Source organism: Somniosus microcephalus, chromosome 8 (assembly GCF_052327205.1).
Source record: "Somniosus microcephalus isolate GS21.2 chromosome 8, FLI_Smic_1.0, whole genome shotgun sequence".
In the NCBI taxonomy this organism is placed as follows: domain Eukaryota; kingdom Metazoa; phylum Chordata; class Chondrichthyes; order Squaliformes; family Somniosidae; genus Somniosus; species Somniosus microcephalus.
This window is the reverse complement of record NC_140994.1, coordinates 257852290-257870783: the sequence shown is the minus strand read 5'-3', so window position 1 is coordinate 257870783 and position 18494 is coordinate 257852290. Positions and strand designations below refer to the sequence as shown.

Below are 18494 nucleotides of genomic sequence, written 5' to 3'. Positions count from 1 at the left end.
TTAAACCATTGGCTGTTTTGGACAACGCAAGTCATCAAATAGCAGCTAATAGTATAATCAATCCAATATATACTTCAGAAAAAATCAATAAAATCAGGATGAGAAATATGGAGGACAGATTTAGCTCCAGACTCATGCACTAGGCAATCCCTGGAGGACTGGGGACCAGTCAAAACTGAATTACTTTGTCTAAGCTCCCTCCCACACTTCATGAAGGAGCTCAGGTGCAGATTGGAGCTTCAAGCAACTTCTTTTAGCTCTTGTGCCCACTTGTTCAATCAAATTGGTCTTCTTTTTGGCTATTCGTATGCTTAAAGTTGTTTTAAACACTGGCACAGTCTTTTTTTTATTGCAAGTATGAAAGAGAAAACAAATTATAGACCAGCATGATGAAACGCAGCTGTTTTCATACATGCGCAGTGTGCAGGGGGACCTTTTGAACAGTGCTGCTCTTGAAAGCTTTTGTCTGTTCAACCAAACTACTGCATCCAACCCAACGTATTGGGGGGAATCAAAGAGTATCTTGGCACAACCAGTTTTAAAAAAGAAAACCCATTCTCTTACCTTTACTAGCTGCACGGTTCACCATTGGAAAATTTCAAAGAGGGAAAAGAAGAAGAAAAATCATCATTAGTGCCAGGGCAGAACACAGTCAGATATACTAAACTTCAACCTGTAGAGTTACTCATTACAATGGAAGCCGGATCATTACATGATGTAATTTCTGCGGAGGATTATGGCCGTCACAGGTATGATACTGTGCTGGTTATGGTACTGGACTCGGAACCCAGAGGTTGAGAGTTCAAAGAAACCACCACAGCGCGTTGTGAACTCGTAACGTTTGGACTAGCATCAGAAAGAAAAAGTGACCAAAGCTGCCGAGTTGTCACAAAATCCGAACTGGTTCATTAACGCCCCGTCAATCGTAGAAGTCACTCTAACCCACACTATGTGATTGGCTCTTAATGCCCTGTGAAGTGGCCTAGCTATCCACTCAGTTGGACGTACAATCGTTACTCAAGAAGGGAGCCTACTAGCATCTTTTCAGGGGCAACCAGGAATGGGCAATAAATGTGGCCTTGCCATACCCCGTGAGCAAATAAATAAAAATAATCTAATATAAAAACAGACAATGCTGGAAACACAGATCAGGCAGCATCTGTGGAGAGGGAAACAGAGTTAACATTTCAGGTTGACGACCTTTCATCAGAAATATTACAGGTTTGAAGCAGGTGTAGGGGCAGGAGAGGGGAGGAAAGAACAAAAGGGAAGGTCTGTGATAGGGTGGAAGGCAGGAGAGATTAAATGACAAAAGGGATGATTGTACAAAGCAAAAGGAGATGGTAATGGGACAAGTAAATGAATAAAAGAAGGATCTAGAAGAGGCGTAAACGGGAATAGCAGAACCATCAACAGCTCTCGTCTGGAAAAAAAAAAATGGGTGCAGCGGTTATGATCTGAAATTGTTGAATTTGATATTATCTCCAGAAGGCTGTAAAGTGCCTAATCGAAGGATGAGGTGCTGTTCCTCGAATCTAATGCAGGCTCCAGATGATATCTCAATCTGCAAGAGTGGAACTTTGTCCTGCATCTGAACTCCAAGATTGCATTACTGAATTAGGGGATCATTATACTAGAGGTAGCTTCCGAGAGTGATGTAGGTCCTCCACACCAGGGTTATGATGCTGCATCTACAGGGCTCTCTGGCCACAAAGCATTGCAGTGACAGCCTTTTAACTCTACATTATTTTTAAAAATTCATTCTCGGGATGTGGGCGTCGCTGGCAAGGCCGGCATTTATTTCCCATACCTAGTTGCCCTTGAGAAGGTGGTTGTAGGCCGCCTTCTTAAACCGCTGCAGTGGTGTGGTGAAGGCAATCCCACAATGCTATTAGGTAGGGAGTTCAAGGATTTTGACCCAGCGACAATGAAGGAACGGCGATACATGTCCAAGTCGGAATGGTGCGTGACATGGAGGGGAACCTGGAGGTGATGGTGTTCCCATGAACCGACTGGCCTTGTCCTTCCAGGTGGTAGAGGTCGCGGGTTTGGGAGCTGCTGTGGAAGAAGCCTTGGCGACTTGCTGCTGTGCAACCTATTAGGTACTGCACACTGCAGCCACAGTGCGCCAGTGGAGAAGGGAGCGGTTGTTTGAGTTGGTGGATGGTCTGCCGATCAAGCGGACTGCTTTGTCCTCGATGGCATCGAGCTTCTCGAGTGGTTCAAATTCCAAGAAGCGTATCTGCTATTGTTTAATAATGTGCATTCGGATGCATGTTCGAGCACCAACCGCCCCATCAGTTATAACTGCAGCTAGCGAGAAACCATAGTGGCGAGGGAGTCTCTCGAGATGGTCTCAACAGTTGCCTAAATTTGATTTGGGCTACTTCACACCTGAATTCAACTATACACATCTTGTGTTGATTCAAAGCAGAAATTGCTTGGCATCAACTTTGCGTGTATAACTTGTGCATTAAATTGACAAAGCAGCAGCTGTTACTGTTTTCTAACATACGAGGCACACAATTTTCTTAAGTGTTGCAGTGCTGTGCTTCTGTAGCTATTGTAATTTCAAGATACTGTGCGACGTACCGCATGAAAACAATAGCGTATGTGACAGGGCAAACAGTCGCTTTTGATGTGCAACAAGTATGCTTGTAATTAACTACTTTAAGTGAAAATAAATCACAATAACCCAAACAAATGCAATTCATAGCATAGCGCTCTCAGAATAAACCAAATAATGGAAATGTTGTCATTCTTCAGCACTTAAACAATTAAATACAATGTAGAGATCAGTCCATCGAGTCCTACTGCGAGACCTGGGATACAAAGGGTTCGCAGTACAAGCAATTGTCAAGTAAATTAACTAGGAATCAGTACTGCATTAAGACCTACCTGTTTTAATTGAAGATGTAACTTCTTAAATTGGCTACCAGTTTAAAGCTGCACAATCAACAAATTTCTATTGTTTAGCTAATCACCTATTTACCACCAAGATTATTCATTAAAATAATGTGCTGGACAATGAAGATATTTAAAATAACAAGATAGACTGATTGTGAGTGTCGCGGTCAGGCTGAAAAAGACAGAAGTTCACGGCAAGTGCAAGCACTGGAACGCGGATTGAGGACAAAAAGTGCAAACAACCCTTCAAGGTCCTCAGCCAACTGTACCTGTACCCAATATAAATGGGTCACTATTAATTATGTCGCATTTCTGAGTTATTTTGTGCTGTCAAATTCATCCACCCCTAACCTGGCTGCCATTCATTTCAACAGACAAAGACCTCCACCCATTCTTCTTGACTGCACTGAGGCTAGAGAGCCCAGATGAAGATATGGCATTCTCAATAGCACACAATTCTGCTTGCCCTGGACCATTAATGTGCACTGAGTTTCCAGTGCTTTATTGAACACTTAGTCACAACTCAATGTAGAAAAGATTGAGCAATTTTACATTAAAGACATGCAATACTGGTTAACCAAGTACAATAGCAAAATACTGCGGATGCTGGAAATCTGAAATAACAACAGAAAATGCTGGAAATACTCAGCAGGCCAGGCAGCATCCGTGGAGAGAGAAACAGAGTTAACGTTTCAGGTCTGGGACCCTTCATTAGAACTGATGAAGGGTCCCAGACCTGAAACGTTAACTCTGTTTCTCTATCCACGGATGCTGCCTGGCCTGCTGAGTATTTCCAGCATTTTCTGTTGTTATTTCTGGTTAATCAAGTAATGGATTGAAGCTGAAATCAGCTTTTTGCTCCCAATGGATTAAGAACATAAGAAATAGGAGCAGGAGTAGGCCATTTGTCCCTTCGAGCCTGCTCCGCCATTCAAAATAAGATCATGGCTGATCAATGCCCCAATATCTGGCAGCGGTGGGATGCACACTTTTATCCACCACTATAGACGTGGCTCCTGAACTGAATTCAAAATGTGTGGTGCAAGTACAAACTTTACAGCCAAGACTTGTCACTCGTTTAATGACAACTCCACAGCCAGAGGCGCATGACCCAGTTTCTAAATTAGGAAAACACAGTTTAATCACACCAGAGAATGGAATAGTAGCCTGCCGAATTATTCAGAATGTCCAGGTCTTGGTAGGGCAAAAGCTTAGACAGCAAGCAGCGAACTCAACACGATTATAACATTTACAAGCCAGATCATAACTAGAAGTTCTGACGAAAGGTCGCCGACCCGAGACGTTAACGCTGTTGCTCGCTCTCCGCGGATGCTGCCCGACCTGCTGAGTATTTCCAGCGTTTTCGGTTTTCATTGTAGATTTCCAGCATCCGCAGTATTTGGCTTTGGTCACAAAAAGAAGGTTCAGATCAACCACCCCACCCCTCCCCTTCACAGAATAGTGGTGTGTGGAACATTGGACCAGAAAAAGCAGATCATTCTGGGTCAATTGATTTGTTATCGTTGAGAAGGAAGTGGATCAATATTTGTTGAGAAAGGCAATTGAAGGTTGAAGAGATATTAATAGAGGTTTCTGATTCAACTGGGAATTAAGGACAGAGTATCGAGATCTTGGGTGAGGTAGAAGAGAGTTCCTGATTGAAGTATGGGCTGCGGAAGGAGCAGGCTTAATGGGCCAACTAGCTTTTTCCGTTTCCGAGCTGTATATTTCGAAGGCATGTATTAAGTACAATTGTGGAGAAGGCTCGAGGGGGCCAAATGGCCTACTCCTGCTCCTATTTCTTATGTTCTAGCTCATCTCCTCAGTAATTCCATTATTTGGCAACAGGAAAAGGAGAATGACAATATCATCAAGTTCTGTAAAATTCTTCCTTCTCAAATTTGCCTTTTCTTCATTCCCAGCCCCAGAAAAAACAGAGTTGATGCCAAACTTGTGAATATTTCCAAGAAACTCGTGTCCATTGGAACCTGAATTTGAGCGTGTCCAGTTTTAGTTTCTTATCACATTTATTCTTTGCCTGGGATGATACCAAATCTAAATCAGGCTGATACAATTGAATTAACAGAATTAAAGGCCAGTTAGTTACTTACACTTTGTCTGTGCACAGAATGTAACTGTGAGTTTCGCAAAGAGCTCTTTACTTTCATATTTGTCCTCCTTCACCTTGACCCAGAAACACTTCTCTGTCAAATCTTTAGGCCCAAGCTGAAAGAAAAAAATAGGTTTATGATATAGCCAGCTGTAATAAAAAAAAAAAGGATTAGATAGTTGTCAAGTATTTGTTTTACAGAGAAGATACGTTAGTATTTACAAAAGTAATAACCCAGTAGGATACAAGTCAGAGAAGGTTGTCGTCGTCGTACGTGTCTTCACACTGTTCCCTTTGGGGAACTGTATGAAGTGGTGGAAGGATTTCTGGCCGCGTTAACGCTCCTTCCGTGACCGTAACCATCTACATACCAGCCATTAGGGTGGTTAGTCCTATGGCGGGAGGGTTTTACGGGCTCCCACAACCCATACGAAGGGACCCACGGACGCAAGTATCCCGCTGGATGTCAACCCAGAATTTAGAGCCGGAGCTCCGACTCCACTTGCCGGGACTGTCTGGAGCGGGGTTCGAAACCCTACGCCTTCTGGCCCAGCGGCGGGGATGCTAGAGAAGGTTGTAATTAAACCACACAGTGGGCTGGTCACTGAGTGCTTGTCCACTTCTGTCACTGAGTAACAAGGGAGACATTCAAGGTCTGGAGGCAGTGCAAAGAGCCATGAGGCTGATCTCTTGTCTCAGGGGTCTGAGTTACGAGTAGGGATTGGAGAAACGCTGGCTTTTCAGTCTGGAAAGGAGGCATGCGAGAGGCAATCTTATTGAGATAAAACAAATTGGTTGAGCGTATGGAAAATCTGGACTATTGATTTAAATTAAACTGTCAAGAGCCGGACAAGGGACTACAGGTTCAAATTAGTACAAGGCAAACGTGGGACTGATAGCAGTAAGTTCTTCACACAAAAAGAGTGGACTTGGAAAAAGAATGGAGAGAGATCAAGGAATGGAAACAAAACCCCTTAATCAGAAGCAACTGAATACTAGAATGGACAAAATATAGCATCTTTCTGGATGGATGAATTTAGATGGGCTGAATGGCCGCTCCTCATTTGTAATTATCTTATGGCTCAGCTGCAAGTGTCACAATACTTGATTCCCAAACAGCTTTCAGGGAACGGTAGCATAGTGGTTATGCTACTGGACTCGTAATCCAGAGGCCTGGACTAATGATCCGGAGACGTGAGTTCAAATCCCACCAAGGAAGCTGGGGAATTTAAATTCAGTTAATTAAATAAATCTGGAATAAAAAGCTAGCATCAGTAACGGTGACCATGAAACTGCGGGATTGTCGTAAAAACCCACCTGGTTCACTAATGTCCTTCAGGGAAGGAAACCTGCCGTCCTTACCTGCTCTGGCCTATATATCGGCCGTTCCTTCATCGTCGCCTGGTCAAAATCCTGGAACTCCCTCCCTAACAACACTGTGGGGGTACCTTCACCACACGGACTGTAGTGGTTCAAGAAGGCAGCTCACCACCACCTTCTCAAGGGCAATTAGGGATGGGAAATAAATGTTGGCCTGGCCAATGACACCCACACCCCAGAACGAATATTAAAAAGTCAGATAATGTTGAAAAAATGTGCCCCTCAATATGGGATCCTGGGCTTTATAAATAGAGGCATACAGTATAAAAGCCAGGAAGTTAGCTAAACCTACACACTAGTTCAGCCCCAGCAGGAGTATTTTGTCCAATTCTGGGCACCACACCTTAGGAAGGACGTTAAGCCTTTGGAGAGGGTACAGAAGAGATTGACTAGAATGGTTCCAGGGATGAGGGAATACTGTTAGGTGGACAGACTGGAGAAGCTGGGGTTGTTCTCCTTGGAGCAGAGAAGGCGAAGAGGAGATTTGCTAGAGGTGTTTAAAATCATGAAGAGTTTAGATAAGAGTAAATAAAGAGAAACTGTTTCCAACGGCTGAAGGGTCGATAACCAGAGGACACAGATTCAAGGTGATTGGCAAAAGAACCAGAGACATAGAAACATAGAAGATAGGAGGAGTAGGCCATTCGGCCCTTCGAGCCTGCTCCGCCATTCAACGAGATCATGGCTGATCATCCAAACCCTAGCACCCGGTCCCTACACCGACAGCCATCCCACCCAAGCCCTATCCCCGTAACCCCGCGTATTTAATCCCCCCGAACACCAAGGGTCAATTTTTTTAAATCATGGCCAATCAACCTAACCCGCACATTTTTGGACTGTGGGAGGAAACCGGAGCACCCGGAGAAAACCCACGCAAACACGGGGAGAATGTACAAACTCCACACAGACAGTCGCCCGAGGCCGGATTTGAACCCGGGTCCCTGGCGCTGTGAGGCAACAGTGCTAACCACTATGCCACCGTGCTGACGGCATGAGGTAAAACTTTTTCACGCAACGAGTGGTTAGGGTTTGGAATGCAAGGGCAATTAGGGATGGAAACAAAAACCCTTAATCATAAGAAACTGAATATAGTACTAGAATGGACGAAATAGGATGGTGGGTACAGATTCAATAGTAGCCTTCAAAAGGGAATTGGATAAATACTCGAAAGAGAAAAAATTGCAGGGATATGGAGAATGGCCTCCTTCTGTGCTGTACTATGAAATCTTAAAACAGCCTTTGCCTATCAATCACTGAAAACATGAGCGAGATGCAGTGTTCTTCTCATGTCCTCAAATACTTCACTCAAAGTAAAACGTCAAAGGTTATTTCTTTTCCTTCAGTCAACACCTTGTTTAAATTGTCGACAGTACCCAGTAAATCCCCTACAGGGCAGTGAATGTATCCTTGCAAAAGGCAAGGGGCCACTTAAGTTTCTGTACTCAACAGCTATTGTACTGATTAAACTACTTCAAAGCACTCCAGAGTCAATGCAGAAAAGTCAAAAAGCCCCAAATATGGCTTAAAAGGTCAGTGTCGATTCACAAGATGCAAAGAAATACGCTCCATCCATTAAACCAATTTCGGAGGACTCGAAGCAGAGTGCATTTTTGCATTCATTACAGCTTGCACACACATTCAACAAAGTGCCAGCCTTAACCCTCTGTGTCCTCAGATTGTGCACAATGTTTATCACAATATCTGCAAAAACAATTTGCTGTACATTTAGAAAAGTCACTTATCTAAAGAAACTGAGTGGGGGTGAGAGAAGAGAGAGGTAAATAGGCCAGAATCAGAGTGAACACTCCTTCCCTTTGATTCCAATCTATTTATTTCTTTCCCTAGCCCTTTGTCTCACCACTGGTGGAATGGCCATCAGCCATTATGTCCTGATTTTTAGAACTTTTCACCTTTCCAACCCCTCTCTCAACTTTTAAAAACCCCAGCAGCCATCTCTACGGACAAGTATTTCGGCACATCTCATAGTCTCCGCCTTCTTGGCGCAACATTCATCTCAACGCCCTACTGTAAGTCCCGTCATGTTTTCGGACATTTTGACCAAGTTTCTGTTACACACTGGCCTTTCAGCTGAAGGCTTGGTCTCAATCCAGCTCCAACTGACGCTCTGCTTTGGTTGTTCCTTTATTCGTTTCTGGGATGTGGGCATCGCTGGCAAGGCCAGCACTTATTGCCCATCCCTAATTGCCCGTGTAAAGGTGGTGGTGAGCCGCCGCCATGAACCGCTGCAGTCCGTGTGGTGAAGGTGCTCCCACAGTGCTGTTAGGGAGGGAGTTCCAGGATTTTGACCCAGCGACGATGAAGGAACGGCGATATATTTCCAAGTCAGGATGGTGTGTGACTTGGAGGGGAACTTGGAGGTGGGGATGTTCCCATGCGCCTGCTGCCCTTGTCCTTCTAGGTAGTAGAGGTCACAGATTTGGGAGGTGCTGCTGAAGAGCCTTGGTAAGTTGCTGCAATGTATCTTACAGATGGTACACACCTCAGTCACAGTGCGTCAGTGGCGGAGGGAGTGACTGATTAAGGTGGTGGGTGGGGTGACAATCAAGCGGGCTGCTTTGTCCTCGATGGCGTCGAGCTTCTTTGCTGGCTGGGAGGGCCCTACGTGAAATTAGTTTGGTCAATTTTAATCCATTCCTTTGCACCCTTAATTGGGCATAAATTGATAATCTCAGATGCCACAGATTGGCTCTGTGAGACGAATGGACTTCAAAACTCTCACTGTACAAAAAGTATCCGATTCGGCACAAAACGGGTCTTGTATAGTCAATGTCCCATGATGCTGTACATTATTGCTGCACATGAGTGCTCTTATACATTACCACAGTGACTACACTTCAAAAAAAAGGACTTCATCAGCTGTAAAGTGCTTTGGGACGACCTGGGGTCATGAAAGGCGCTGTATAAATTGCAAGTCTTTCTTTCTAGGTTGGGACTGAGGCACACTTTAGCAGCAGATTCTAGAAGTTTTGCATTGCATCAAACCATGCTATACCTTACATGGAAGCCTGAAGTGGATATGTGCTCATTTCTAGTCCGAGCATCACCTTGAGAATTAAAATTCACACAAAAAAGTCGTGAATAATATTCTAGATAATATGGAATCAAGATATATTTTTCTGGTGATGTGAAAAGAAAAAAAAATTCTATTCAACATTTGTTCTGTGCATGTTTTATATTGATATACAAGCAGTAGAATAAACATCAACAAATAGAAATTTAGGGTTTCTTATTAGCAAGGCATTTCAAAACTCTGTACAAAAAGTATCTGAACGGGTCTTGTGTAGTCAATCTTCCACGATGCTGCATGTATGGGAATCAGGACCAAATATAGTCTTCAGGTGAAGCTGAGTTGGAGGCCAATGGATAATTGGAGTAGGGCACATAAAAGTAATGTAGCCCACATTTGAAAGTCATCAGTTCTGACCCTATTTTTATATTCCCATGCCCTGCCTTATATCCATGCCATCACTAAGACCGCTTATTTCTATCGCCGGAACATCGCTCGACTCCGCCCCGCCTCAGCTTATCTGCTGCTGAAACCCTCATCCATGTCTTTGTTACCTGTAGACTTGACTATTCCAATGCTCTCCTGGTCAGCCTCCCACATCCTATACCGCGTAAACTAAACCTCTGCCGCCCATGTCCTAACTCGCACCAAGTCCCGTTCACCCATCATGCATGTGCTCGCTGACCTACATTAGATCCCAGTTAAGCAACGTCTCGATTTTAAAATTCTTATCCTTGTTTTCAAATCCCTCCATGGACTTGCCCCTCCCTATCTCTGTAATCTCCTCCAGCCCTACAACCCTCCGAGATGTCTGGACTCCTCTAATTCTGGCCTCTTGCACATCCTTGATTTTAATCGCTCCAGCATTGGTGGCCGTGTCTTCAGCTGCCGAGGCCCTAAGCTCTGGAATTCCCTCCCTACACCTCTTTCCTCCTTTAAGGCGCTCCTTAAAACCTATCTCTTTGACCTAGCTTTTGGTCACTTGCCCTAATAGCTCATGTGGCTCGCGGTGACAAATTTTGTTCGCTAACGCTCCTGTGACGAGCCAGGGGACGTTTTACTACGTTAAAGGCGCTATATAAATACAAGTAGTTGTTATAATGGATACAATGTAAGTAAACTTGCCACACTTTAATTATAGACTTGCATTTATATAGTGCCTTTTACGACATTGGGATGTCCTGAAGTGCTTCACAGCCAATTAATTACTTTTGAAGTGTAGTCACTGTACCGATGTATAGAAACATAGCAACCATTTTGCGCACAGCAAGGTCCTGCAAACAGATGATCAATGAGATAGATGATCAATTAAACTATTTTAGCAGTGCTGGTTCAGGGATAAATATTGGCCAGAACAGTGGGAGAACTCCCCTGCTCTTCTTCACATAGTGCTGTGGGATCGTTTATGTCCAGCTGATGGTATCGCGGTTTAATGTCTCATCTGAAAGACAGCGCCTCTGACGGTGCAGCATTCCCGTGGTACAGTACTGCACTGCAGAGGCAGCCGGGGGAAGTGGAAAGAAAAAAAGTAGGAAAATGAAACGGTAGGAGAGAATTTTTGGACTCTTGAGGGAATCAAGGGATATGGGGATCGGGCAGGAAAGTGGAGTTGAGGTCAAAGATCAGCCATGATCTTAGTAAATGGCGGATGAGGCTGGTGAGGCCATATAAGAACATAAGAACATAAGAAATAGGAGCAGGAGTAGGCCAATCGGCCCCTCGAGCCTGCTCCGCCATTCAATAAGATTATGGCTGATCTGATCCTAACCGCCAATCTACTATCACAGAACCATCTCCTGAATCTAACAGAATTAGACACACGAACTAGGAGCAGGATCAGGCGACACGGCCCCTGGGCCATGAGCGATCCGAACCTAGACTCATGTCCAAATTCCTTCCCGCTCCCCGTAACCCTCAATTACCTTTACTTCTAGGAAACTGTCTATTTCTGTTTTAAATTTATGTAATGATGTAGCTTCTACAGCTTTTTGGGGCAGCATATTCCATGGACCTACCACCCTCTGAGTGAAGTAGTTCCTCCTCATCTCAGTTTTGAAAGAGCAGCCCCTTATTCTAAGACTATGCCCCCTAGTTCTAGTTTCACCCATCATCGGGAACATCCTCCCCGCATCCACCCGATCCCAACCCCTTCACAATCTTATATGTTTCAATAAGATCGCCTCTCATTCTTCTGAACTCCAATGAGTAGAGTCCCAATCTACTCAACCTCTCCTCATACGTCCATCCCCTCATCCCCGAGATTAACCGAGTGAACCTTCTTTGTACTGACTCGAGAGCAAGTATGTCTTTTCTTAAGTATGGACACCAAGACTGTATGCAGTATTCCAGGTGCGGTCTCACCAATACCTTGTACAACTGAAGCAATACCTCCCTATTTTTATATTCTATCCCCCTAGCAATGAAAGCCAACATTCCATTGGCCTTCTTAATCACTTGCTGCACCTGCATACTAACCTTTTGAGTTTCATGCACCAGGACCCCCAGATCCCTTTGTACTACAGTACTTTCCAGTTTCTTGCCATTAAGATAATAACTTGCTCTACGATTTTTCCTGCCAAAGTGCATAACCTCACACTTTCCAGTATTGTATTCCATCTGCCAAATCTCTGCCCACTTACTTAGCCTGTCTATGTCCCCTTGAAGGTTTTTTATGTCCTCCTCACTCACTACTTTCCCCCCCATCTTAGTATCATCTGCAAACTTTGATATGTTACACTCGGTCCCCTCCTCCAAATCGTTAATATAGATTGTAAAGAGTTGGGGACCCAGCACTGACTCCTGCGGAACACCACTAGTTACTGATTGCCAGTCTGAGAATGAACCATTTATCCCAACTCTCTGCCTTCTGTTAGATAGCCAATCCTCTATCCATGCCAGAATATTACCCCCAATCCCGTGATTTTTTATCTTAAGCAATAATCTTTTGTGTGGCACCTTGTCAAATGCCTTTTGGAAGTCTAAATACACTACGTCCACTGGTTCCCCTTTATCCACCCTATATGTTACTTCCTCAAAGAACTCCAGTAAATTTGTCAAACATGACTTCCCCTTCATAAAACCATGCTGACTTTGTCCTATTAAATTATGATTATCCAAATGTCCTGTTACTGTCTCCTTAATAATGGACTCCAAAATTTTACCTACCACAGATGTTAGGCTAACCGGTCTATAGTTTCCAGCCTTCTGTCTACTGCCCTTTTTAAATAAGGGTGCTACATTAGCAGTTTTCCAGTCTGCCGGGACCTTTGCCGAGTCCAGGGAGTTTTGGAAAATTACCAATGCATCCACAATCCCTACCGCCACTTCCCTCAAGACCCTAGGATGTAAGCCATCCGGTCCAGGTGATTTATCCGCCTTGAGTCCCATTATTTTACCGAGTACCACTTCCTTAGTGATTTTGATCGTGTTTAGCTCCTCCACCCCTATAGCCCCCTGTTTGTCCAGTGTTGGGATATTCTTAGTGTCCTCTATTGTAAAGGCTGATACAAAATATTCAGTGTTTTTGCCATCTCCATATTTCCCACCATTAATTTCCCGGTCTCATCCTCCAAGGGACCAACATTTACTTTAGCCACCCTTTTTCTTTTTATATAACTATAAAAACTCTTACTATCTGTTTTTACATTTTTTGCTAATTTACTTTCATAATCTATCTTCCCTTTCTTAATCAATCTTTTTGTTATTTTTTGCTGTCTTTTAAAGTTTTCCCAATCCTCTATCCTCCCACTAGATTTGGCTACCTTATATGCCCTTGTTTTTAGTCGAATACTATCCTTAATTTCTTTACTTAGCCACGGATGGCTGTCTTTTCTTTTACACCCTTTTCTTCTCAGTGGAATATATATTTCTTGGAAGTTGTAAAATAACTCCTTAAATGTACACCACTGATCATGTATCGTCTTACACTTTAATCTATTTTCCCAATCCACTCTACTCAATTCCGCTCTCATACCTTTATAGTCTCCTTTATTCAAGCTTAGCACGCTTGTTTGAGATCCAACCTTCTCACCCTCTAATTGAATATGGAATTCAACCATGTTATGGTCACTCATTCCAAGGGGATCCTTTACTAGGACATTTTTAATTAATCCTGTCTCGTTACACAGGACCAGATCTAAGGTTGCTTGCCCCCTGGTCGTTTCAGTTACATACTGCTCAAGAAACCCATCCCTAATACACTCAATGAACTCATCCTCAAGGCAGCCCTGCCCAATTTGATTTGTCCAATTAATATGATAGTTAAAATCCCCCATAATTATAGATGTTCCCTTATTACAAGCCTCAACTATTTCCTGATTGATACTCCGTCCAACAGAGTTGCAACTGTTCGGAGGCCTATAGACTACGCCCACTAGTGTTTTTTTCCCCCTTATTATTCCTTATCTCCACCCAAACTGTTTCATTATCCTGATCTTTTGACCCAATATCATTTCTCTGTATTACAGTGATTCCTTCCTTTATCAACATAGCCACCCCACCTCCCCTTCCTTCCTGCCTGTCCTTCCTGATTGTTAAATAACCTGGTATGTTTAATTCCCAGGCATTGTCACCCTGTAGCCATGTTTCTGTAATGGCCACAAGATCATACCCATATGTAGTTATTTGTGCCATTAACTCGTCTATTTTGTTACGAATGCTACGTGAATTCAGATAGAGAACTTTCAAATATGTTTTGTGACACTTAGTTCCTGCTTTTGCCCTTTTTATTACTTTACCTTTTACTCCATACCTTCTGCCCCTTCCTGACATGCTCTGGTTTTTAATTTCCCCACTGCTACCTAAGTCTATGACCTTCTCTGTTGTCATTTTTATTATTTGCTCTATGAACCTCCTCCCCACTAGTTAGTTTAAAGCCCTCTCTACAGCCCTAGTTATATGATCCGCTAGGACTCTAGCCCCAGCACTGGCCAAATGAAGCCCGTCCCAACGGAACAGCTCCCTCCTGCCCCAGTACTGGTGCCAGTGTCCCAGGAAGCAAAACCCATTTCTCCCACACCAGTCTTTGAGCCACGCATTTAACTCTCTAATTTTATTTGTCCTAGCCAAATTCGCTCATGGCTCAGGTAATAATCCAGAGATTATTACCCTTGAGGTTCTGTTTTTTAATTTGACCCCTAGCTGCTCATACTCCTTTAACAGAACCGGCTTCCTAGTCCTATCTACGTCGTTTGTACCAACATGGACCACGACAACTGGATCCACCCCCTCCCAGTGCAAGTTTCTTTCCAGCCCAGAGGAGATGTCCTTAACCCTGGCACCGGGTAGGCAACACAGCCTTCGGGACTCTCGCTCTCGGCTGCAGAGAACTCTATCTATCCCCTAATAAAACTATCCCCTACCACTACAACATTTCTATTTACTCCCCCCTCTTGAATGGCCCCCCGTTCCACGGTGCTGTGGCCAGGTTGCTCATCCTCCCTGCAGTCCCTGCTCCTGTCCCCACAGGGAGTAAGAACCTGAAACCTGTTGGTCAAGAGCAAGGGCTGCGGCTCCTCCAGCTCTACCTCCTGGGTCCCCGTACCTGCCTCACTCGTAGTCACACCGTCCTGTCCCTGACCATGGGCTACATCTGAATTACTTAACTTCATAGGTGTGACCACCTCCTGATACACAGAGTCCAGGTACTTCTCCCCCTCCCTGATGTGTCGCAGTGTCTGAAGCTCAGACTTCAGCTCATCAACACGGAGCTGGAGTTCCTGTAGCAGCAGACACTTGTCACAGACGTAATCACCGTGAGCCTCAATGGGGTTCACCGGCTCCCACATCTCGCAACAGTAGCACATCACCTGCTCCATTCTATGTAATTAATTAAATGTTTTATTGTTAGTTATGGACACCCTCTGCCCGATTTTAGATGCTAGTATCCCCTTTAATTAATTGGATTTAAATTAAATCAATCCCTCTAGTTACACCAGTTAAATGGTTTACCAACAGTCACTCTGCACCAGAAAGGCCTTATTAACTACAACCCAGAGATAGAGTTTGAAAAGAGCACCTAACACCCCACTTACCCTCTCTCACACTTACCCAAACTCACAGCACTCTCTGCTGACCTCGCACTCAGTGCTTGCTCGCACTAGCAATGGTCTTTTTATACTGTTTGTTTGTTTACAGCCAAATGAGTCACCCCTGCTGATTGGTTCGAAACTCCTGCTCCTAAATCATATGTTCTTGGAACTCACATTTAAAACTCTCAGTGTGAATGGTCGATAGATGAACAGAGTTCTCACTAACATCCCAAATCACTTTTTATATAATAAACCACTTTCAAGTGCAGTCACTATTGTTAGGTAGGCAAACATTGTACAGCTATTTTACATACACCAAGCTCCAAAAACATAGCAGGTAGAAGAATCATCTTTTTTGGTGGAGTTAATTGGGGCGGGGGGAAGAAATGTTAGCCAGGACATCCTGCTCCAAAACTCAGCACCGTTACTCAGTACAGTACTGCACTGGAGTGTCGGCCTAGATTTTTTGCTCAAATCCTGGAGAAGGGCTTGAACACACAATCTTCGGAGTCAGAGGCGACGGTGCTACCCACTGAGTCAAGCTAAGTGTCATCAACGAGAGAACAGACTGATTGATTTAAGATGAAACTCGATACCCGTGGGAGAGGATGCAACTGTATGATTCAACATCTGGTCAAAGATTCTGAAAATGTCCAGAGATTAAGGAGACTGCATGTTAAAGCCAGTGGGAGGAGAAGACATCAGGACAAGAGGCCTTATTGACGTTACAAAGAGGGTCAGACAGATTTGGGAGACATAACATTTGATGTTGGTCATAACAGAATAGAATAGAATTCAGCAAGAGAAAGAGGTTTTTAAAAAAAAAAGATCACTGGAAGAGAAAATTGAGTCATAAAAGTCAACTTCCTTTAGGACAGCTGGCAACTGTACCTCCGGGGTGTAAGCAGCACAGATATAAGAAATTAGATAGGTTATGAGACAAGGCACTGGCAAGGAACCAGATACAATGACTGCTGGAAGAGCAGCAGCATAATAGAGGCCACTTTTCAATAAACTTATGTTTGGCAGCTCGAATAGTGGATCTCCGTAGGTTACAAGCAAAGACCTCAGGTGCACTCGGCAGTACGAAGCAGGTGGTTAGGCGTGATTCAAGCAAGAAGCTGTGCACAACCCACCAGACGGGGAATGAATGAGGTACGAAACCTTCCATACCAGCGCTCAGAATGCAAGTTACTTCACTGCGAGAGAGAAAGATGGAGACAACTAAAAGCAACGGTTTGAGCAGAAGAAAGCAGCAAAGAATTACTGAAGGTGCCCCGCTTGACCAAATTATAATGCCAAAAAATAGACGGAATGCCAGGTGTTGTTGTGTTGCAAGGTATTCTCTCACATAAGGCATGTGAGAGAGCAGAAAGAAGCCAACAGCAAAGAAAGGAAGTATAGTTTAGAATTACAGATGAGCAAAAGTCCACATCATACAATTGCTTGTAATTATAATGTGCTTGCTCGGATGGAGAAAAGGAATTAGTGCGGATTCTGAAGTTATGAATTAAAATTAAAATTACAGTTTATCTGTAACAACTGCCAATAAAACACTCCTAAAACACCAACTGCAACTATCAATTAAATACGCTTCTTCAACCTTGAACAAGATCATTTGAGGATATCCACTTACTTTTGGCCAGTTAGGTCTTTTGAGTTGAACTTCCGGCTTGTACTCCTTTTTAGGGGCCAGTCCGAATGGCAGAACGGGGGCGGCTGGAGGAAGGGGAGCGCCAAAGAACCCAGGCGGAGGCGGAGGTGGAGGCATTCCAGGTAACCCAGGAGGCGGAGGTGGAGGCGGAGGCATTCCGGGTAACCCAGGAAGCGGAGGTGGAGGCGGAGGTGGAGGAATTCCGGGTAACCCAGGAAGCGGAGGTGGAGGCGGAGGCGGAGGAATTCCAGGTAACCCAGGAAGCGGAGGTGGAGGCGGAGGCGGAGGCATCCCATATTGTCCTGGTAGCGGAGGGGGTGGCGGTATTTCCATTTGGCCCGGTAGCGGAGGTGGTGGAGGTATTCCCGCTTGTCCTGTTGAAGGAGGTGCTGGTGGGGGCAATTCTTTCGGAATGTTGGCCAACTTTGTCTTTGCATCTTCCAAGTCCTCAGATAATTGTGTGGTCTGTGGCAAAATTAAAACATAATGAACATGTTGAACTCATGAGGTTTGTGGTGATTTAAAAGAAAATCCAATTGTTATTACATAGTTTTCACAAAAGAATTAGTTCAGCTTAAAAAAAGGTGCTGCATTAAAATTCAACATAAATTGTATAAATTCAGTAAGAAACACTTAAAATCAATAGTTTAAAGTTACACTTAATACTACAATAATGCCACCAACAGCATAGCAGCTCTAATTGTCTATATATTACAGTAACCCTCAAGTAGGACCAGGGTAGAAAGGATTTGCAAGGAGAGAAAAATACCTTTAGTCAAGATAAATATATAGAAGACTCTTGACAGATCTCTAAGGGCAGAGCACTATACAGTGTGACGTAATAAAACTCACTGCGTACTTGGTTTGAGTATAAAGCAAGGCTTTAATCAACTTGTTTCAGAACACGGAAGTCTAGTTGTACTTCACTAGTTCCTTGTCTTACAAAATGTCCCTGGAAAGCTGGGGCCCACGCCCGAGTATTTATACTCCTTGGACGGCGCCACCAGCTGGCCATCCAGCGTTATTTCATAAGTAGTTTCTTGATGAGATTTATAACACTGTGCAAAGTACTTTGAAGATTTAAGCCAAGATATCTGCCATCAAGATCTTATCTTTGATGGTGGCTTCTTACTAACAATTATGATTTGAACAAGGACAGGAATGGACCTACAGCAATAAGAACCTAAGAAATAGGAGCAGGAGCAGGCCATTTGGCCCCTCGAGCCTGCTCCACCATTCAATAAGATCATGGCTGACTTTCTATCTCATCTCCACTTTCCTGCACTATCCCCATATCCCTTGATTCCCTTAATATTCAAAAATCTATCGATCTCTGTCTTGAATATACTCAACGACTGAGCCTCCACAGTCCTCTGGGGTAGAGAA

The 18494-nt window shown here is 43.9% G+C and overlaps 1 protein-coding gene across 1 annotated transcript in view; it reads right to left on the bottom strand.

Moving 5' to 3' along the window:
- Positions 1-18494, bottom strand: part of diaph1 (diaphanous related formin 1) — a 432569-nt gene that overhangs the window by 217081 nt on the left and 196994 nt on the right. The window contains exons 16-18 of the mRNA XM_085995955.1: positions 17091-17573; positions 5019-5133; positions 565-573 (exon numbers count right to left, since the gene is read on the bottom strand). Of these exons, the coding sequence (XP_085852081.1) occupies positions 565-573; positions 5019-5133; positions 17091-17573 (607 nt within the window). The remainder of the gene's footprint in view (positions 1-564; positions 574-5018; positions 5134-17090; positions 17574-18494) is intronic.